At 36.5% G+C, this 22,676-nt stretch overlaps 2 protein-coding genes across 6 annotated transcripts in view; one reads left to right on the top strand and one right to left on the bottom strand.

Annotated features, from left to right (window-relative positions):
* TFB1M (transcription factor B1, mitochondrial) overlaps nt 1–22,676 on the top strand; it is a 28,750-nt gene that overhangs the window by 1,761 nt on the left and 4,313 nt on the right. The window contains exons 1-6 of one of the 5 annotated variants that reach the window (XM_038131924.1): nt 1–188; nt 652–809; nt 2,249–2,400; nt 5,935–6,043; nt 7,788–7,939; nt 12,211–12,330. In XM_038131924.1, coding sequence (XP_037987852.1) covers nt 677–809; nt 2,249–2,400; nt 5,935–6,043; nt 7,788–7,939; nt 12,211–12,330 — 666 coding nt within the window. In that variant the 5' untranslated portion in view covers nt 1–188; nt 652–676. Of the gene's footprint in view, nt 189–258; nt 399–651; nt 810–2,248; nt 2,401–5,934; nt 6,044–7,787; nt 7,940–12,210; nt 12,331–22,676 lie in introns of those variants that run through there. The other 4 variants (XM_038131926.1, XM_038131925.1, XM_038131928.1 and 1 more) reach the window with 4 other exon arrangements.
* CLDN20 (claudin 20) lies at nt 14,243–21,657 on the bottom strand. Its single transcript, XM_038131929.1, has 2 exons — nt 19,332–21,657; nt 14,243–17,150 (listed from the first exon to the last, which is right to left on the bottom strand). The coding sequence occupies exon 2, from the start codon at nt 17,062–17,064 to the stop codon at nt 16,405–16,407; it is 660 nt and encodes a 219-aa protein (XP_037987857.1). The 5' UTR covers nt 17,065–17,150; nt 19,332–21,657; the 3' UTR covers nt 14,243–16,404.

Genomic DNA, 22,676 nt, shown 5'->3' with positions numbered 1-22,676 from the left:
CGCTGGGACAGCCGCATGCGCAGCGCCGCGCCCCTTTCTCTTCCGGGTTGGCGCCCGCTGCGCCCCGTGAGGAGCCGCGGCGCTGCCGGGACACCGCTCCGAGCGTCCCTTTCCGCTGCGACAGCGAGGCGGAGGGAGAAAGCCCGTGCAGCGGCGGCGGCGGCGCGCTCCGGCTCTGGCCTGGCCCGGTGCGTGAGGCGGCAGCACGCGCGGCCCCGCCCCTGCGCTGGGCCCTCCCCCGCCGCGCTGACGGCGAGCGCGCCTGCGCAGTCAGCAGGAGCTCGGGCGGGCGGAGCTGCTCCGGCCTTTCTTAGGGACACGTGAATGAAACGCGTTCTGGCTTTGCGTGGTGCCCTGGGGTCATTGTGCTTACTGACGCTTCTCTGAAGTAATGAAAGGTTGACATCGAGTACTTGTGAGAGGGCTTGGTTTCACCTGAGGCTTTGGCAGAGCTGCACATTGGGACTTGCCCAAATACCCCCAGTTCGTGCCTGGCATGAGCACTGCATCCAGAAATCAAAGTAGTGATGTTTGGAGTTTAGTCCTATAGTGATTTGTAAATCACGCCTTGGTTTGAAGGCTTAGTAGTGTTTTTAATGTTAATTTTAATTCGCTGTCTGTAATAGAATAATCTTTTCGGTGTCTCCCTAGGAGGAAGGAATGAGAGTTTTTTCTTATGGCTGCTCCAGGAAAGGTGGCAGCTTTCCGTCTGCCTCCCCTGCCAACTATTGGAGAGATTATTAAACTCTTTCGCCTTAAAGCACTGAAACAGCTTTCCCAGAACTTTCTACTGGATTTGCGATTGACAGGTTAAATATTTTATTCTAATATTTTTAGCTAACATTGAATATGTATCACAGTTTTTGTCAGAATCCAGAGTGTAGCTAAGGACATGATGTTTGCATAATTTACCAGAGTAATGGTAGCTCAATGGCCAACCTTTATAATAAAGACCTTTTCTAAAACTATATGCCTAAATGTGGGTTATTGATTGAAATGCAAAAAAATCAAAATGCAAGTAGTACTTGTCTCATTTGGGCTCATTTGGGTACTATTTCGGTTTATAAGTTTGACTTAAAAATTAGCATTTTTTCAGATTATTCTGTATCATAGAAAGTATGTGACACATTGGGCAGTTTAGAGTTTGCTATGTGCTGTAGATAGGAGAGTCATTTTTCTCAGTTTATCAGAAGTGTAGCTGGTTTGAACCAGTTGCATTGTTCTGAACAATTCATTTTTTTCAAGCTTTGTGTCAGCAGCGGGTGACAAAGCTGGCACTGTTCTGTCAGTCAGGGGTGGGTGTCTTCACTGGCACAGTGGTGGCTAGATTTTGCATTTAGAAATGCAGTGCAATTTCGTGTAGCTATCGGTTTGATTTTGTTTGACGATTCAGACTGATAAAAATTCAGAACATGAAACTCAGTTCCACTTCCTAAGCAACCAGACTCCTACCCTGGAATAAAGATGTCTGCACGCCATTAGTAAAACTTTACAAGCAGACAGGTCTTCGGATATTTTTTATTGCATACATAAGAGATCATGGAGTAAGCAGCATAATTTCTGTTAGTATCTTCTCTCCATGCTTCCCAAGGATCCCTTCATTTCATTAGCTAAATTTTCTAGTCCTTAATCTGTCTTCTTTAGTGTCTATAATACTTCCTAATGTTGTATCCTTTTACTTACATATGGGTATTCCTTTCTCACCTTTCAACTGCCCTCTTTTCTATAGCTACCAGTTGCCTGTGTTCCACCTCTTCATGTAGTCCAGTTTCTCCCTCATGAAATTGCTCTGTACATCATATAATCTTCAAAGAGCTTTACTGTGTCCTTCTTACTTCTTAAATTGCCTTAAAATAGAGGTGCTCTAGTGAAATACCTTTATAGGGACAAGTAGTGAGACTTTAGGATGTTGGACACAAGTGCTTGCTTGCAGCACAATAGTACTGCTAGTGTACAGATGAGTAATACTCTCTTTTTATTTGATTCTGTAACGAGCACAATAAATACTAAAGACATAAAACTAAAAATAGCTTTTTTTTAAAATAGCTCAGTATATCTTGTAGTATGGAACAAATCTGAATTCTATGCAGTCTGGCGGGTGCATGATGATTTAACTGGGATGTGTCACTCTTTATGTCTGTTCTGAGATAAGCATGCTTGTGCTCGTGTAACAGTAAACAATGAGGTTATCTTGGTGAGCTGAATCTCCTGGAAAATAAAGGCTTAGTATGTTCTTTGTGTCTTGCAGACAAGATAGTGAAACAGGCTGGTGAGCTGAAGAATGCCCATGTTTGCGAGGTGGGCCCTGGGCCAGGAGGAATTACCAGGTCCATTCTCAGTGCTGGTGTTGAACAACTCCTTTTAATTGAAAAAGATGCTCGATTTATTCCAGGATTGCAGGTACCAACTAGAGAATGATTTGTGTACATATAACCACAGCATTGTATAAGAACATTCTGAGAACTTAGAGAGATTCCAGGTGTCTTGTTGGAATCTCAGCACTGAAAATAGGTTTGGTTCTGTGGCAGAAACCAGAGCTATAACTTGCTTGAAGATACACAGTATGGCAATTCATTGTTCCTGCTTTCTCATAGGCCCTTTAGGACCTTATCCTGCAACTGAGTTACTGCCAAGGCTTGTTGGTTTTGTGGGGTTTTTTTTTCAGGCTGAGACATTTCATGTGCATTTCATCATGCTGGTGAAATCATAATTTGAAGGCTGAATGTAATGTCCTTATGTATGGTCTTATATTTCGTTTTAATCCTAATAGTTATGCTTTATAAAATTGAGAAGGCATATCTCCAGTTAATACAGTCAATGTATTAACATCCAGGTACAGAAGAATAAAGCAAGCAGCTATTTTGCATTTTCAAAAAAAGACTCTTAAGCTTTTCTTCCTTTCTTTTAAAGTTGGTATAAGTTCACGAGCCATCATGCCATTTTCAAATGCTATCTACTTGTATTGCTGGATATTTATGGAATTTGGCTGTATAAATCCAGCAAGAAAAACAGAATCCAAAAATGTTAAAATTTTACTGTTTTCTTATGTCTCAACAATCTCAAAGCAATTCAAAGGACTTTCCTTAAATTGCACTGTGTCTTTTTCAGTAAATCAGCAGTGAAAATAAGTAAGTAGTTCACTTGAGAACTGCTACTGTCTCTTTATATGATAAAAATATTGTAAGGTATCAATGAAACTGCTCATACCCTGAAACTTGAATGTTCATGTAATTATGTCTTTTTGGGGTTAGCCATTAATTCGTCTTATGGAATGTGAAACTGTGTTTTTACTTGAGTGAGAGCAATCATTATTTTTGTTTTAGATTTTGAGAACTGGTTTGGGACTGGAGAGAATTTGAGGTTAAATGACACTTGTTTTAGTTGAGAGAGCTTTTTAAGTACTTGGATTTTTTTTTTCTGTTCTTCCGAAATGCGTCCTCTGCAACAGTTTAATCTGAGTAAAAGTATAGTTCTCAGCATCTAAAATGAGCTTTTGGTATGTAATTATCTTTACTGTTCAAGTGACATAATGTTAGTCATTATTTTTAATTGCCAGTCTCCTCAGAGTAGAAGTAAATGTCTGAATGAGGTTATTGAACATAGAGGTGGTATAACTCAGTAACAGTGGATGTGAATGAGCAAGAAATGTGTTGCAGCCATTAGCGTTCAATTTGGTATTGCTTTTTTTCCATACAAATAAGATACATAACAGTGAATCTTTCTAATAATATGGGCTGTAGTTATTTTTCTGGTTTCCCAAGCAAACTGTCAAAACTCATGCTCATAAAAGGGTTGAGATTTGAATAAGGTGAAATGTCAGAGATGAAAATAACAATTGGGGACTATGACTTTAAAATGTCTCTTAGATACTTTTAAAATTGCTGATGTAAAGCATACAGCATTTTTCATTAACTGTTTTTCAAGCTGTGGTCTCTCAAAAAACTGAAGTGGGGATATTCTTTACTGCAGAACTGAAATACAGTGAAGAACATATGTGTACTGAGTTAAAGCTTACACCAGCTGAGCGTCTGTCAATTCTGTCTCAGTCTTAAAGAATCCCAGCCTCTCTATGCCATATGCTCTAATAGTTTTTAGGCTGGAAAGATTGATAAAGAGAGAAAGGGAGCAAGAGAGTGTATTGAATATAAAATTATTCCAGGAACACCATTTCATGTTTTGAACTATGACCCTTATGCTTCCTTTGTGCCCTTTTGCGTGTGAAGAATGAGAGTATCTGTATGATGGAACACTCTTGGCTGGTGTCCTTGATGCACAGCAGCTCCTGGAGCTGTATTAGCTGCACACATTTTCCATTCAAATAAAAAAAAGCTTCACTGGGTTTCCAAGTCTTTATTTCAAATTAGAAATATAAGACAATGATTTTCTGGTCACAAATTAAATGCAATTCTCAGTTATGTAAAGTGTGTTACTCAGCAGCCCCTAAACTCAATCTTGATAAGAAAACTGTTATTAGCAAATGACACTATTTTCTAACTTTATTAATCTTACATTATCTTTCAGTATAATCCTGCTAGAACATTTATAACAGCTTCAAAGAAAGGTTTGACAAACCATGGCAGATTAGTGAATTTGTATGTCATATAATTGCTAGTGTAATGCTGAAAGTCCATTAAGTAGTTTGGAGTTGAGATTAGTTTTATTTTTTCTGCTTGGAAATAATTGCATTTAAAGCATGTTGGAACACTTAGGGGTTTTTTGTTAAGCTTTTATTGCTCTACATAAAACTTAGGTTTTTTTGATAAATTAAAAACCTTAAACTTTTACTCAAAAAAATTTCATTACAACATTATGTGAACAGTAGGGGAAAGTAGTCTTTTCCTTTGGCTCAGAGAATTGTGAAAGCTCTTTGTGCCCCTGAGCATATAAACATCATTCAGATTGAAAATGGGACTAACAATGATGAGCAGTTTATTTTGGCAGTTAGGCCGCTGACACTTAACTGTTTATGAATTTGAATTTCTGTGCAAAAGCAAAGTTGTTCTTTAAGCCATTTCTCATTATTGCCTTATAGGATCAATAAATATCCCCAAATGTCATCTTTGAAAAAGTTTCCACTGCTTTTGAATTGTGCTGTTTGTGTATTGTTTCATAGCATAAGAGAAAAGATTAGTACAGCACTAAAAAAGCTTAACTAATTTTGACTATGGGAACTGAACCAGAAATGAAAGAATTGGTTGTCAAACTACAGCCAGCACTGAGTTTGCATATCAGCCTTTATTAAATACTAGATAAGTTGTGCAAGTGGGCTGCAGAAGCTGACATTGGAGATGATTTTGTCATGTCTAGGAAGATAGAAATTACTGAGGTCTTCCCTCCTGCTAGATATTCATTCCACCTTTGAAGTGGATTCCTTGTGTTTTAATGTTACAAGCTTAGATTACTACAGGGAATATTAAGAGAATTTCTTCCACATTTTTCATGTAAAAGTAAAAATTTGTATTTCTGCAGCTTTGTATCACAAATGGCTGAAATTGGATAATAGACCTAAAACTGTGGGGAAAACAGAATAAACAACACGAGCCCTTGTTTTCATAGGCAATTGATCTAAAAACCTTTCAAAACCTCCTGCTTGCATTATTACTTAAATTAGGTGAGGTCCTGCTAGTGATCTGGGACTTGTTAATTGTTGTTGTTGAAGAGACTCTTAGCAGTCTTTTCAAGTTTGAATTCTCTGTTAAGAATTCTACATTTGTGAAAAATTAAGTGTTTACAGAATCACACGTTAATCCATATCTAGTGTTTGCTTCTTGAAAGTAAATACTTACTAATAGTATTCTCAGTTTTACCTCCTACTGTGCTTTCTTGTATATTGAAGATAAATATATAGCAATGGTTTGATTCCTGCAGTGACTGAAACTGGAAATCAGTTTGGTTAACACTCATTGTGGATTCTGCTTGCTTGTTTACAAACAGATGCTATCTGAAGCAGCTCCTGGAAAAGTGCGCATCGTTCATGGAGATATCCTGACCTATAAGATGGAGAAGGCTTTTCCAAAGCACTTAAAAAAGAACTGGGAGGATGGTTAGTATTTGCATTTGGTTTACTTCATTTTTTTAGGGCTTCTGCATTTGTCTTAAATAGTGATAAAGTTGAAGTTCACTCAGTGCAGGTGTTACTCTCTTCTGGTACATGTTGAAGATAAAAAGGCAACTGTTTGGATTTTTCCCCTAGAGAAAACAGAGAGATCTGTTCCTTTTCTAGTACAAAACAGTGGAATTTATGTGACATCGACCTTAGTTTAAACTGAGGAGCTTTGCAGTTATTAACCTTTGAGTGTCTTGACTGTACAAGAATGGCTTCTGGAAAGCATAAAAAGGAGATCAAATGGTGTACTTCTTGGCTTCTTCCTCATTTTGAAGAAGTCAGAAATCACCACTCCTGCTGTTCCACTGAAGAAATTTCTGTAACTTGCTTTGAAACTTTTGGAAAACTTGCCTTCAAAAATTTAGTTTTGTCATTGCTTTGGTTTCAGCTGGATATCTTTGGCAAAAGTAGAATCTCATCAGGACTGTGGGTTTTTTGCATCTTTGTTTTAATCCTGAGGTTGCAGCAGGGCACTATTTCACTTCCATTTCAAAACATGTAATACTATTAGATAAATCAGATGTAACCTCCCAGTCCCATTTTCCAAATTTCTTAATATAAGGTGAAGTCATTCTTTGCAATGCCTGAAGAGCAGTAAAGTGCTTTCTGACTTATAACATAAAAGACCATGGCACATCATGTTCACCTAGAAAAATTTTATGATGTATTTGCCTCATTGCAAAAGGTAAGTTCTTCACAGAACAAACTATGATAAAATGTACATGTGAGAGTATAGTGCAGTTTTAAAAATTTACCTTTCTTGACCATAGAGTCACTATTAGGTTTTGAGCTGACCAACTGGAGGCAAGATACATTTCTTCTGTATTATTGCCATATGAAAATCTCAAAAGCTGGTGGGTTTCAAAAACCACCGTCTCTGATAAATGTGTAATAGCGTAGATAGACTAGAAATATTGCGGCCTAAAAAGTGTTAATAAGTGTGCCAGAAAAACAGCTTGAATTTGATATTGTCATCTCTAATTCATGTTATTCAACATTGTCATATCTAAGAAACAGCACACTGGCTTTTGGGTTTTGCCCACTTCTGTTGTACTCCTGCTTAGACATAAGGGTCCCTGCTGCTGAAATCTCTGTGTTGTGTTGTACAGCATACTGATACTGATATGATGCATAACTGAAAAACCACTTCCTATTGCCAAGTCTTGTACTTTAACACCTTTTGGTTTTAGAGGACTCTATACAGAAGGAGAGCTCTTGTCCACTGTGAGTTAGGTGGTTGTTTTGAGGGTTGTTAGGACTCAGTAAAATGCCTCTGGGAGGATGTGTTGGGCAGAAGTATGAGTTATGGCTATTTATTCTGTACCTAGTAGTCATAGTTTGAAATCACAGGAACACTGTTGTGGTTCTGCTGTTCTAGAGTAGCTTAGCTGAATTTACTCATCAGCTGAAAATCATCTAAAACTGACTGATTTATTCAAATGTAAATGAGAACTAGACCTTACCACTTTTTTTCCAAGTAAATACTGATAATAGTAACACAGTTTTGTCAGTGTAAGATGAGTATAAATGTTCAGGCGTTATTCTGGTGTGGCATGATAAAAAATTGTTTCCATATTTTAAGTCTAGATTGATAGGCATGTATCTTTCTTGTGTTTTATTTCTTGGCAAAATCTTCCCAAAACTTTTTCAAAGCTGTTTTTCTTCTGTCAAATGTCAACAGAACCACCAGATATACATATCATTGGGAATCTGCCCTTCAGTGTTTCGACTCCTCTCATCATCAAGTGGCTTGAGAATGTTTCAAAAAGGGATGGACCTTTTATTTATGGCAGGACACAGATGACGCTGACTTTTCAAAAGGAAGTTGGGGAGGTAAAATTTTGGCTTTTTTTTTTCAATTTTGCATATTGTTAATATGCAATCTTTTGTTTAAAACTACAATCCCGTTCTTAGTTGACTTTGAAAAGAGAGGAAAAGGTTAGTTCAGTTTTTAGTTTATGTGGTTATAAATTATGAATTTTGATATGTTAATTACCTACTCTGATCCTTTCACAAGAATGTAATTTTTTTAATGTCTTAGGCAGGGCTATATTTCATTAAGGTACTCTTTCTGGTTTTTTTTGTAGTCTGATTTCTTTAACATGCATAGATTGCACAGCACTCTTCTGTTTTCAAATATGTTTATTCTCTCACAGTCATTTGTGCAGCATGTCATCAATCTGTTTTTCTTTACCTTTCATTCATCTCAAGAAGTACACTTATATTTTTCTTTGTCCTCTTTATTAAAATAATTTTTAAGAAACACCTTCCTTAAAATAAGGAAAAATGGAAGGTTAGCATTATTTCCACTTGAGATTAGGCACTTAAAACACAGGGGGTGTTTGTCAAGACCATGGAAATTGGCATTGGCTTTCTTGAATGAGACTTGATATCAGAATTATTAATGTATTCTGCTGTTCTTGTGTGTGTAAAAAGGCCTTAATTGACTTCTGTCACCACAAGTCCAAGAGCAAATTGATGTTTTGCTTTGTATTAATAGTTAGTTTCTCAAGGAAGGCCAGACTGATCTGCAGTGTAGTAGTGTTAATGTCAGATCAGTTGATACTAGGTTGGCTTACTCCACAGTGCTTTCAGACTTAACAGTTTATTTCTATTGACATTGCATGAAACATATAAAACATAGAGAATGGAAAGCTTTTTTGAGTTGCAGTTATGGAAGCAGTCTGGCTTTTAACAAGCATCTCACTTGCATTTATAATGAAAAAAAGGAGTTGCACATCAGCCTGAATTCAGCAAGTAACTGAATTTCTATCTTATTACTCCAGTGTTCGTAACTGCTGTGTTTTGTCTGTGCAGCCTCAGTGTGTATGTTGTTTTCATTTTAATCCTTCAAAGTAAAAATAGAATAGGAAAATTTTTGTGATTTTTTTTTCCTCTGTGAAAATTAGTAATAATTACATTGCAAGTGGAATGTCTGCTGTCATTTTTTGGGTCAAAGAAAACCATATGGGTCAAAGAAAACCATATTGTGCCATCACTGCCCTGGCCTTGCAACCAAGATTGAAGAAGTATTTCCAGTAGGTGGCTCTAGAGAACACTAGGGACAAACATTTGGTATGAAATAAACCAGATTTTTAAATGCAGTTCTGGGCTCATTTGGCTTCAGGCATTACAGAATCCAGGTCTGTTTCCCAGAAGGACTTCGTGTCATGTGAGATTAGGCCTTGTTGCAAAATATGGCTCGTGGACAGTGATGTGAAATGCAGAGTGATGATAGGTGAGATGCATAGTTTTGTGACAGCAAGAATTCACCTAACCCTGTGTGAGAGCACTCTGTCCTTTACATCCTGTACCCAGCTGCATATGTCATTGGTGATGTGCAGATTACAGTTCTTTTGCACCCAGTATAGCTCAATTAGGTGCAAAATACCATGCACAATTAAGCTGTTGTACCTAAAACACTGAGGAATTAGAGACACTAGGAAATGGAGTATATTGTTCAAGGTCGTGCAGGGAATCAGTGTTAATTGTTGCTGAGTTTATATTTTGAGATCTCTTGATTCTTGTTCAACACGGGTCTTCCTCAAAGACAAAGTTGTTCATGGTTTTTGGTTTGCATTTCCATTATTGGTTTGATACCAGGAAAAGAAATTGTTTTAAAGATACTATTTTATTTTATGATTAGGAGAAGGAACAATAATTACGCTCTGTGTCTTTTCTCCTGACCCTCTGGAGTTGCTTAAGGTAACCGCTGTAAATAAATAGATATGTACAGGTATAGTCAGTATCAGGAAAGAGTGGACAGTGTAATGCAGATCATAGTGAGTTGCTGCTGATATTTTGTGTATCTCTGGATTTATAGTCTTGATAGGGGAATTTGGTATCCTTCCTGGATATTTCTAAGCTAAGAGCCTGAATATCAAAGAAAGTCTGTGTATATGTCATAAGCTCAGCAAAAGCATAAGATGCATCATGGAATGGAGTGATGTGCTTTCTAATTAGTTAGGATACCTTGATGTTAACAGTCGGAAGGTGAAGCAATGTGCTCTTTTATTTGTGGTCAGACTTTGTTTTGCCAGTATAACAGAGAAGTAGGTACCTTTGCCTTTATTGCTGGTTATATTTTCTTGCTTTTCTGTTTCCTTGTAGCACAGCAATGTTGGTGTGAGTTACGTTACTAGACACCTACAACTGCAGCCCACTGTGTTCTGATATGACATAAATGAATTGATTAAAGCTGATAAGAACCAGCAGTTATTTTCTATGCTGAATCTGAGATCTGTGAAGGAGGATGAGGCCAAATACCCACATCAGTAAAAATAGCACTTTTGAGTGTCAAGCATATAATTTTTTTACTTTATAGTTTAAATTTGTAAAATTGCTATTCACTTTGTGGGTAAGAACTTTTGCTTTGTCCCAAATTCTTCAGTGCTTCATCTCAAATCTGTCACCCTAGGCCAGGTTCTTCCAGCCCACTTACTCTAAAATTGATCCTCTAACAGGGCCTGTTGCTATAGAACAGGGAGTCATGGTTTTAAACCAAAAGAAGGCAGATTTAGATATAAGGAAGTAATTTTTACAGTGAGGGTAGTGAAACACTACAGCAGGTTGCCAAGAGATGTGGTAGATGCTCTATCCCTGGAAACCTTCAAGATCAGGCAGGACAGGTCCCTGAGCAAGCTGACCTAGCCCTGCATGTCCCTGCCCGTGGCTGGGGGTTTGTCTGGCTGCTCCGTGCATGGGTGCTGTACACAAGTATGTTCCTGCTGCTGTGGTTGAAGTGGTTTAAGATGTTACTATCCAGATGTTAAGTTATCCCTTCTGTAATTGAGAAGCAGGAGCTTACTGTCTGAGACTTGCTAGTTGGTTTCTGGGAGAAGTAAAGACAGGCTTGTTTGAATTGGCACTGGGAGTATTGCTACAAGTGTTGCCATTAGGTCAGTTTCATTTCCACTGCAGAGGTTAAGGAAGTGCGTGTCAGATTGCATTGTTAGACTTTGCAGTCTGGGTTTTTTTTAGAGAATAATAATTTCCTCTGACACAACAATGAAGGTAGCTTTAAAAGCTGGCATAGGCAAAAAGAATCACAGACCGTTCTTTCCAAAAAGTAATTGAAAAGTATTTATTTGCTCCATGCTGAACTGCTTTTAGGAAGAGTTGTTTGAAAAACTGTGAAACTTCAGCAACTGGTTTAACTTTTAGTTTTCAGGCATAAATTTAATAAGCATGGCAGCATTTTATGAGTAGGGTTTTCATACGGAGCTACATGCTGTACAAATATTACCAGCTATGCAAATTGGGGTTCAGTTTTTATCTTTTATTGAGGTGGTAGTAAATAAGAACATGAATCATCACGATTTTGTGTTAATGAAATGACTTTCTGTTAGCGAAATGACTTTTGTAATTTGAGACTTCTTTTACAAGATGCTTTATATGTTTCAGTTATGTTTGTGCAAGCAAAACACAATAAAATGTGTTTCTTGCCAGGTCACAAAAGCATAGGAAACCTCTGTCCAGGCTGCTATTGTGTAAAAAAATCTTGGGAAAATCAGATGATACTTAAATTGAATTTTAAGTATTAAATGCTCTCACTGTTAGGCATTCTAAATTTATGTAAAATAGACCCATCTTCGTGGCAAATATTGTAAGAGTAGACCAGTTAATTACAAAGAACTTTTGGTTTCTTGCTGATCCTGAGTTTATAGAGCTTTGTTTCATCTTGAAGAAGAAAAAAAAGTAGTAATATTTTATACAGCAACAGTGGAAGAAAAGGATTGTGAGAGTACTGTTCAGCTGGTGTTATGTTTCTTTTGAGTTCTGCAGTCAGAATAGTTTTAGTTTTCTCTTGTATCCATACAAAATTATTTTGACATTCATTTAGATCTGCAGAATTTTTAGGAGTTCATTTTCATGTGCATTTGACTGCAGGAATGAGGCTGTAAGTCAGCGTGGTATCTTAATGAAATGCTGCTATATCGGAGAAGAAAATTTTAGATTAACTGAGCATACAATTTGATACAAGTTTTTAATGATTAACTGGTGTCTTTTTCTTAAACTTGATTATTCTGAAAATCCAGCTTTAATACAACTGGTCACTTGGTCAGTTCAGTATCACTGATGTACAGGTTTTGATTTTCCCATAGAGACTTACAGCTAATCCAGGAAGTAGCCAACGCAGCAGACTGTCCATCATGGCTCAGCATCTCTGCACTGTGGAAAACTGTTTCATAATTCCAGGTCAAGCCTTTGTTCCAAAGCCAGAGGTAGGTTTTCCTGTATTTATTTGGTTTTTTTGTTAATATGTCAGTCAAGCAATGTATCTTATTTTCACTAAGGAGCATTGTTGGCTGCTCTAATTGAACATCTCTATATTATGAAGTGGTGTGATGTGAAATTCTTGTAAATGAAGCATGCTTATTCTGAGAAAGTGCCTTTTTTTTTTTTTTGTTCCTCAGAACTTGGCTTTGACCTTCAAACTAATCTGCAAGGTCAGCATATATTTTGTGGGTGTTCTGGAGAGGGAGCTTAGGATTTAATGTCAGGATAGTCTTCTAGGATTGGAGTATTTTTCGAAAGCCTGCTATTTTACCGTATGCATTTATAAACAGTTTGGAAATTGTGCTTTAAGAATTTGATGGGTCTTTTGGAAGACTGTGATAAGAAAAGCTTTTCATTTGTCACCTTTGTCGAACATCTCTAATTTTACCATGTCTATAATCTTTATGTTTCACCCCAGTCATCTTTAGCATATTTTATTCCCTCCTATTTGCTACAGCACTTTGTCAGCTGTATCCCACTGGTTGTTTAAAAAAGTAACAATCTTTTCTCCCTCTTATATGTTCTTGAGTGAGTAGAGAACAGTCTCTTTGTTGTCCTCTTATCTGCTGCCACTGGTTTTTATTAATAGCCATTATGAGTACAGGAATCAAAAATTAACAAATAATTCAGTATTTTGGATAAGAAGCTTGTTTGGTTTGGTTTGGATTTTTTTTGTAAAAATTTGTGCCTGACTTTAAGTGATGTCTGTGTCTCTGAATGCATGTGGAAATCATAGGCTTATGGAAGTATTTGGGTTGGAAGGAAGGTCATTTAGTACCATTCCCATGCAATGAGCAGGAACATCTTCCAACTATATGAGGTTGCTCAGAGCTCTGTCCAGTGCGATCTTGAATGTTTCCAGGGATGGGGCATCCACCATCTCTCTGGGCAACGTGTCTGTATTTTACCAGCCTCTTTGTAAAAAGCTTCTACCTTATATCTAATTTAAATCAACCCTCTGGGATTTCAAAACCATTACTACTTGTCCTATCAAACTGCTGTTCTGTTTCAGAAGTGAACTGGCAGCTTCTGAAAGTTCCTCCTAAATTGGTTGCTTCAGCTCTTCAATACATTTCCCTTCCCCTTTATCAGTCTCTCTCTCAATCCTTTTTACTTTTCTGGTATATTTCTTGAGAGCCTTTGGAAGGTTATTTTCTTGTTTGTCACAATGAATTTTAAGGCCTCTATCTGGGTATAATTCTGTTAAAATTCTTAAAATTCTGTTAGTATTTTTTGAGCAAGTAACTGTTCAAACATGTTAAATTACAGAAATCTGTTGTGAAAGAAAATGACCGTGCTTAAGAAATCTTGTTGTTTGCCTTGAGGTTTTGGCTTAGGTTTTTTTACCCTGTTTCCTAGCTGAATGGAAAATAATTTCAAGATGGCCTCTCACTGTCAAATATGTAATATAGTTTTAAGTAAGGCTAAAATTCCAGTTTTATGGTGGGGATTTTTCAGCGATGGGTACAACTTGAGTAGTAATAAAGCTAATGTAGTTACAACTCTTGTGCAGACTGTGTCCCAGAATTGGGAAGCTCTAACTGATATTTCTATTCTCCTGTGCTGGACAGGCTGTAGTTGACCGAGAGAGGTAACACACAGAGTTATGACAAGTATCTTATTATAAACACATCCTAGAGTCAGTTGGTGCTCTGTTGAATAAAAAACACAGTACAACTAAAGGCAGGTATATTTTTATTTAATGTATTTTTGAGTTAAAACAAGTATTGCTTTTATATTGCAAAAGCAGAAAGTGGAATTCTTTCAGACACGACTGGCACCTGTTTTCACTATTATTTTGTTTCCTTCACACACCTTTTGTAGACTGATCCTGTGTTTTGTCTTTGTTCTTTTAGCTGTAGACTGGCATGGTTTTAGATGTTACCCTTTCTCATCGAATCTGTTTGATTGGAAAGCTCTTGCAGCGTACTGTGAATGAAATGGCTCCATCCTTGATTTTTGTTTCATAGCTATATGAAGTACAGCTACTTTATATAAAGTTTCAGGAAGAAAAATTTACCACATGTAACCAATGAACTTTTTGTTGTGCTCATGGTATGACATTATTACCTTTTTCTTACACCCTCCTGTAAAAATGCCTCTTGATTATAATTTTTTGCAAACAGATTTAACTCACATGGTAGTGATCATGGCTTAGTGTCATGTCAAACCCCTTTCTAAAGGTGGAGATGCTTGTTTGTGAGAAGTTGTTTACCTCGTTTGCTCAGTGCATGAATATTATTTCAACATTTCTGTGAGTGTTGAAACATAAAAGATTCTTGGTTAATGGAATGGTGCTGCACAACATTGGGTCTAGGAAAAGAAGAAATTGGCTTTTTGTTTATAATGAAGTCTCTGCAATACCTAATGACTGCTGATAGTTGCATTAGGAATAGGACAAATCAAGCTCCTTGACTAAAACATAGGAAACTCAAAATAGGTGTGTAACAGTAGAATAAAAACAAAATGTAATGTCATTCTGTGTGTGAAAAATGAAGACTCTCTATGAATAAAGGCTACTTACATAGTGAATCCATAAAACAGTCCACTTTACCAAATGCTGTAATAAAACATCTTTTTCCAACATACCAAACATTTTATGTTTAGGCTCCTTCACAGTCTTTTAGCAAATTTCAGACTACTACTGTGGGAAAAGAAAGTTGTGTATAAATATGCAGAGTAAATAGCAGTTGATTTTATTGAGAGACTCATCCAGCATCATGTTCCTAAATTTAAAGGCCTGTATTATACCTTTTTTCATTCTTGATTTGGTTCTCACTTAGGGAAGTATTTAGGTAGAACATACTTTGCCAATGACCAATACACAGCAAAATCTGTGTGGTGAAAAAAAAGGTTAAAGGATTTAAGGTAATTATTCAAAATAAGACAGTTAAAAAAATAAAGAAGCTGTCTCTTTATCACTGTTGTATAGTACATTTTACAGTAATAGAATACCTGGGAGTGGGCCTGGAACGAATCCTACAGAAATAATTTAAATGACTTAAAAGGTTCTTTCAGGAGGTCAGAAATGTAGAAGACAGTAAGTGGTTACTGTGTTATTTGAGCTGTTAATAACTGCCTTTAGCAAGTGTAAGCCAGAATGTCTACAGATGTTTCTTGAGCATAGATAATTTGGTTTCTATCCTGTTACAGTTTACAGGTGTTTTCACAATTATGGTTACATTTCTCTTGTTGTATTGCTCCTCATCTCTAACATTCACTGTGTAGTGATAGATTAGTAGCAGTTGGTGACTGTCCAGCATACTTTCCTTTAACAATAATAAATGAAACCCGCAGCAGGTGGCAGTTTGGGGCAGGAGAGCTGGGTTTGGCAAGAGCTGAATGGTACTGCTGATCCTTCAGCCTGATACGCCGAGTATACAGTGCAGCTAAGGTTTAAAGCCTTGAGCCTTTGTTGAGGATTTGTTTTGGTTGGTTGATTTTTTTGTATTTTTTATTTTTTTAACAAAATCTAGTTACCAAGGCAATTTAGAATTGAAAATGAAAGGCGTATGTGTCCGCTGTTTTAAAACCTTTGAATTGGGCTCCTTGGACAAATAGTTTCTGGGTTTTTTTTCCCTTGCATCATAAATAAAATCAAGATAAAAATGTAAAATACACTATAAAATGTCATATGTTATTGAAAGTCTGATTCACTAAACAGAAAACAGTTTTTAATCATCTTTGCTGTAACAAGACATCAAGGCATGAATTGTACAGTCAGTTATGTTTTTAAAATAGTTCCTTGTTCTTCAATAAGTCTAACTTGGGAAGTCAGAAAGAAGGGTTTGAAAAATCAACAAAATAAAATACTCTTGTAGCAGACAAGTGTCTTTTCCTACTCTTTCCTTTTTGTGGATGCCCCTTTAAATGAAATACCTTGCATAAGCGTAACTGCAACCCAGATACAGGAAAGATTAAGTGCTCTATTACACATTCGTTGAAATAACCAAACTGCACTTAACACACAAAAAAACCCTTGAATGAATAGATATACATCAATAGATAGAAATAACTATTTATACATAGTCCTTCAGGCTGTAACCTGCATTGCTCTCCTGCTCTGTGGATGGGAAATGGTGCTGCTTTGGAGGGTAAATCCATGCTCCTTGCTGCCTTTTAAAACAGGAAGAGCAGAAGATCACACCTGCGATAAGCAGAAACCCTGCTGAGATGAATCCAGTATAAACTGCTCCTCCCGGTTCATGTTTACTACTCTCTGGAATGGTCTGGTCCAGGAAATTTGAAATGATTTCTCTCGTGTACCAGCACGTTGGTACTAATCCAAAGATTCCTGCAAGAATGAAGCAGATTCCTCCAGCAAAACAAGCGTTATTTTTGCTGTCAATGTCCCCTCCCAGCCTTGTGCATTTCATTCCGACTGTAGTGATGCAGATCCCAAAGGCTGATAGGATACACGACAGTACCATGGTGGTCCGTGCAGCCTGGATGTAGACGGGGAGAGAGAGAATGGAGTATTTCAGGGTACAGCTGAACATCCCAGTGCTGTACCATGTGCAGTCCATCCAAAGTCCTTGCATCTGTGTTATAGCTGTTATGATATTTGAGCCAACGTCTGCATTTACCTTCCAGTTTGGTAGCAAGGTGGCTGCGATATCTCCAAAAACGCCAAACAAAGCCAGAATAAAAGCAAAGAACTGCAGGCTTGCTGATGCCATGATGGTTATCTTCTGTTACCTTTTGTGTCTGCCTTTTCTCTCGTGGAAATGAGTAACTGGGAGCTTCGTAGCCAAGCTGTGGCCGTCTGTGCAACAGGGAGGAAAGGGGAGGGAGGAGAAGTTCAAGGGGGAAAGGAAAAGAAATCAGCAAACAAAAAAAGCTTGCATTTAAAATTAGAGCTATCTGAATGAATATCTGAATATGACCCTGCAGCAGCTGAGCTGCTGTACACAAGGTACTTGAACAGAGATGATGGCAAATGGACGTCACTTTAGAATTGCTTGTAAAAAGGAGCTGCTGCCCTTTCATACATGATTGCAGGCCATCAAGCAAAACTTATTTTACTGCACTTGGTTTTGGTAATAGCATACAAATTGCAGGCTTACTAGACAAATACACATTGTAAATGGAACACTAGAAACTTTCAGATTAGAAGTCATTGTGGTAGGAAAACACCCTAGTAGAAAATATATTGTACTCTTCATGTACATTGTTTAAGTGTATTGATAGCTGTAGTCAGCTCCTGTTGACGTTTTTATAACAATGGGCACTGTTGTACTATCTCTTATTTAAATTATGATTAAAGGTAAACCCTTATTTCTGTTTTTTAAATATTACCTGTTCATATTTTTAATAAGTGTTACAAAATGTCTTGGCTTTGGAGGAGAATAAAATGGAATTTAGTTTTTGCATTTTCACAATTAGTCATGTGACTTTTCTAAATCAATATTTTATTTTATTTCATTTCATTTTTATTTAAACTTACCAGTTTTTTATTTTCAGTTATTTACATTCCTTGACTTAGAGCAGGAGTATTTAGGAAGTCATAAGAGTGAATGTGATCTTCTTCTGCTTCTAAAATGTTTTTAATACTGGTATGAAACAGCTCATTTGTGGAAGTGGAAGTGCCTTTTTTTTAATCAGTCACCTGTCTGAAATAATTTGCAGGTTTGCCATTTGGCAAAACTGCCAGAAGTGGCAGTTTAAAAAAAAATAATTTAAAAAAGCTCTTTGCTGTTCTTTTATAAAGAGTCCAGTTTTATTTGACAGATGAGAACATTTTGGGCAGTGTGATAACTGTGCAGCTGGGATGACAGAACTGTTGCTGTCACCTCAGCTGGACTCTTGGGATTGCAGATGCAGAACAGTGGATTGAAACCTCTGAGAGGAGGATTGGAAAGTGGTACCCTGCTTTGCCTTTTGTGTGGGGCTGTATAATTGGCAGGTTTTGTCTTTTATCAGTGGTAGACAAAGGGCAGGCTTTTTCCTTAGAAAGCATGATCCAGACTTTCAGTCTAAATATGTACAATGATATTAAAATTGGTCTTCAGCATTAGAACTTTTTTGAAAAGCCATAATAATAAGGCATAAAATTAAAATAAGGGGAATACAAAATATGTGTAGCATTGTACTCTTGTTTCAGTTCATTATGTATAAGACAAAAAGGTTTTGATCAATATGTATTCTGTCAGTCTTTAGTGGCATTTCTGAACTAATTTATATATTTATCCTTTATAAGTATAATACTTTTATAATACATATTATAATTCTCTATATTGTCTCTATATATATAATTTATATATTTATACTCTAATCATTTTATATTATATTTATTTCAGGTAATAATTCAAGGATGTGCTAACTCTGTCCAGCATATATATGTTTAAAATGCTTAAGCATTTAAATATAAATATATTTAAATATAAATATATACTCTAATCTTTTTATATTGTATTTATTTCAGGTAATAGTTCAAGGATGTGCTAACTCTGTCCAGCATATATATATATGTATTTAAAATGCTTAAAGTTAAGGTGAAAATATTAGCAGCTACTAATTTTTAGAACCTTATTTCAACTGCCAATTTCAAAATCCCTTCAGTTTGTTCAGGCTGGGAAGAGTGGTTCTGGCAAATACATATCATATCCTTTGCTGTACAGGCCCATGGGAAAGATGGCTTTACTTCCTTTTACAGAAGGAACTGACAGGTCTGGGTAGCTCAAAACTCATTCAAAAACTCATTTGTATTCTCATTCATATTCTGAAAAAGCTAATTAGTACTCTGAATCAGCCTTTTTCATTTCTTCCTTTTTAAAATATCGGTATATAAAAACACACAAGCATAAACAAAAAACACTGCAAATGGTAGCCATACATTACATTTAATGGAGTGAACCAAGTTAAAGGCATGATAAATTCAAGTATAAGCACTACAGTTGTAATTAAAAATACAGTTATGTTTCATTTCTGTTTGTGTAGGACTTACTGCTGGTTGTGAGGTCTGAGACGTTTTCTTCACTGTAGATGTCCTGGTAAATGCAGTTTCTCTTGAATGCCGCTATCCCTTCTCATATAAAACTGCATTGGCATGTATTAACAAAATTTCTTGGAATGTTGTTTTTTTTCTGTTCTCCACTGCAAGTGCATTACTGCTGTTTGTTCCCTCTCTTAGTTCCATCTACCCGAGAATAAAGGAGTACTTTGTTTAATGAGTTTTGTTTGAAAAACACTCAGTAAGGGAAAGCAAAGAGATTATGGAATAAAACAGACGGCGGCCCTTAGTCCTAAATACATAATGATACCCAGGTTCTATGATGGAAAGTGAGAGCAGTGATTAAATGGAGTAAAATCTTGAGAATCCAGAAACTGTAGTCTTAGAGACTAGAGGGAGAATAATTTAAGTTGTACTGAGAGCCATAGAGTTTTCTTGTTTGTCAGTTGTTGTTTTTTTCATCACAGATAATCTTATTAAGAGTTTAAATTTCCTAGAAAAGAACTGTGCAATTTATTTCAATTTGTAATTGGAACAGCAGGATACTTCTATTCAGCTGCAGGCTTTGCTTATCTGTTCCTGATAGCTTTAGCCTTCCATAGGTTATCCCGTAACTTGGTACCTTTGTATAAGGCTGTATAAAAGAATAAGGGAATAAAGCTGCTGGTAAGGCTTCCATGGTAAATGCAGCATGTCAGAGAAGTGGCCTCAACAAGCTGGTGTGAGAAATCAAGAAGCTGGGAGGAAGGTCTTGCTCATTACACAGGTTCTGTACCTGACTTTGGGTGTCTTGTGATTCTCTTTGTGAGCCTGGTGTGAATGCAGTTACTGCAGAGCTCTTCTTACACAGAAATAATTTTTATTAGTGTAAAGGCATAGTTGCTTTCTGCTGGAAGTGAGCCAAAAGTAAACTCTCATCAGAACAAGATTGCGCTATGAGTTGCACATATCTGGTGTTAGACCTAACATTTGTTTGTAGTAGACAGATAAAATAGTACTGAATACTTGGATTGTGAAAGTGCTAGCTTAGAACTATCTCAGCAGGATCTCAAGCAGTCTGTTTTAATGAAATTGTAATATATTCTGCTTCGGTTTTAGTTCCCTATGTGCAAATTACATCTTGAGGAAAGGTTATGTGGGTTTGCTTTTAATACAGCACTATTGCAAGGTACATGTATTGCCCATTATGAGACTTTTGTTGTCAACAATTAGTAAAAATTGTCTCATTTAAGCTTATTCTGATTTAGTGTGTTGATTTCATTAGCAAGGCAGCAGACTTGTGTGAATTAAATTGTACTCTGCTGTATGTTCCTCCTCCCCTACCAGAACATGAACCTTCATTGTACAGTTATACTAAAACAGTAAGGGGCAAATAATTGCTGTACTATTGACAATTTGGAATGTATCAGTTGAATGATTTTTGTATTCATTATTTTGTAAGACTTGAGTGTTATTTTGTAAATATTTCTAAAATACTTGGTTGGGTGAAAAGCATTACTAGTAAAATTACCAAATCAACATGTGTATTTTAAGTGCTCTTATGTACTATATTGGCTTTCATCATTTTACTCTCTATTTGATGCATATTAAAAGGTATGGGAAAATAGCATGTATGATTTTAAAGGAGTGGCCGTTTACAAATGAAAAGCTTTCCCCCTGTATCTGTTGCTATAGTAACCAAGCAGCTTTCTGGGAGTCCAAAGAAAACAGTGTCTATAATGGAACTGGGAAGTGCTGTGTTTTGTTTCAGAAGCAGAAATTATTGCCTTCTGGCCTTGAGATTGCAAATTGAGCTGTTTGGCTGTGAAGCTGTACGCTGTATCTAGATTATGTGCTTTTTTCCTTCAGAAATTTTTGTTCAAGATGTGGCTCTAACTCCCAAAGAGCCCTCATTTCTCACTTATGAGCATTTCTGCAGAATTGACGTGACTAGGTGATGCCACATGGTTGTTTTCTAACCCCTAATTTTGTGGGGGTAATACCTTGTTATATTTCCTGGCCAAAATGTAGATAAACATATGCAGTGCCCTTAGTATTTCTGTTGAAGGAGCTGATTGAACATGTGAACTATGTATTTACTCTGTTCAAAAAAAAAAAAACTTTTCTTCTACTCAATGTGAGCACAAGTTTTTTATCTATATCCCTGTGATCTTCCTGATAGGAGCAACCCATGGCAAAGGCAGATGCTCTGAACACTTGAAAAATTAAAAATCTGCTTTGGGAAAAAAATTTATGTGTGTTTCACTGCAGATTCCCTATGTCAAGTTTTTTTGTCACCTGATTTTTAAATAAGTTCTTGTTCTTCACATTTCAGGAATTTTAAGTATTTTTTCTGTTGTATTTTTAACTCCAGCTTTCAGAGAAGGTGGACAACTAAAGAAAAATACTCCAGTAGTATATACTTTGAATCAGCAGTGCTAACACTGGAAACTTGCTGTGGGTTTTTTCTTCATCAGCACCATTAATTGGTATTTTCTTTCCTTTCTCTGGCCAGTATTTTTGCTTGGCTTTGTAAGTTCTGTCTCCATGAAAAACTGATACTGTTTGGATTTTACAATTCCTTTGAAAATTTGTGTTGTAGAAGCATTTGTACTGGATAGATGTACTTAACAGCTGAGTGGTTCCCACAGAAAAAACAAAATGGATGGATGGTACCTTTGTGTAAGATTATGTCCATATCAGAGGTTGCTATGAGCAGTTTTGTTTGAAGCAGTGGGAGGAACACTTTCTTTTTTGAAGTACTGTTGTGCTCTGGGTTATCTCGAAGAATTGGTACACTGAGACTGTGGTTCAAGCAGCAGCTGTTCTTTGGTCTGATTGTGCCTCTCTTTTCTGTCAGAACTAGCACATGTGATGATAAATTCATGTTCTGTGGGTGCCAGTATTGACTGTCAGATCTTTTTAAAAAATTCAGTTATTGGCTATCATTTTAGAAGACTTTTTAATAAGATACTAAATACTTTTTAAAATCTGGCACTTAAAAAGTGCACTGTACATTGTACAGTACTTGTACACATTTTACAAATTTTCAATGTGCTCCTGCACAGAAATTTTTCCTTTTTATTGTTGTTAATATCTAGTTTGGAAAATGATCTGCATTATTCATTGTTGTGCAGAACTGGAGTTTAATTCCAGCTCCTAATTTTTAGTACAGAAGTCTGAATTCAGAAAGTTTCTATATAATACAGTGTCTCTGTAATTGCATGACATACATATATTTACACACACACATATAAAAAACATAAACTGTGTACATATTATTTCATTCTGTTCTCAGACACAGGGCAAGTGACTATTCTGTAAACCAGTCTGATTTGAGAACTACAAAAGAATATATAC

Source organism: Motacilla alba, chromosome 3, assembly GCF_015832195.1.
Source record: "Motacilla alba alba isolate MOTALB_02 chromosome 3, Motacilla_alba_V1.0_pri, whole genome shotgun sequence".
Taxonomy (NCBI): domain Eukaryota; kingdom Metazoa; phylum Chordata; class Aves; order Passeriformes; family Motacillidae; genus Motacilla; species Motacilla alba.
The sequence above is the reverse complement of the archived record's forward strand: the minus strand, read 5'-3'. Positions and strand labels throughout refer to the sequence as shown.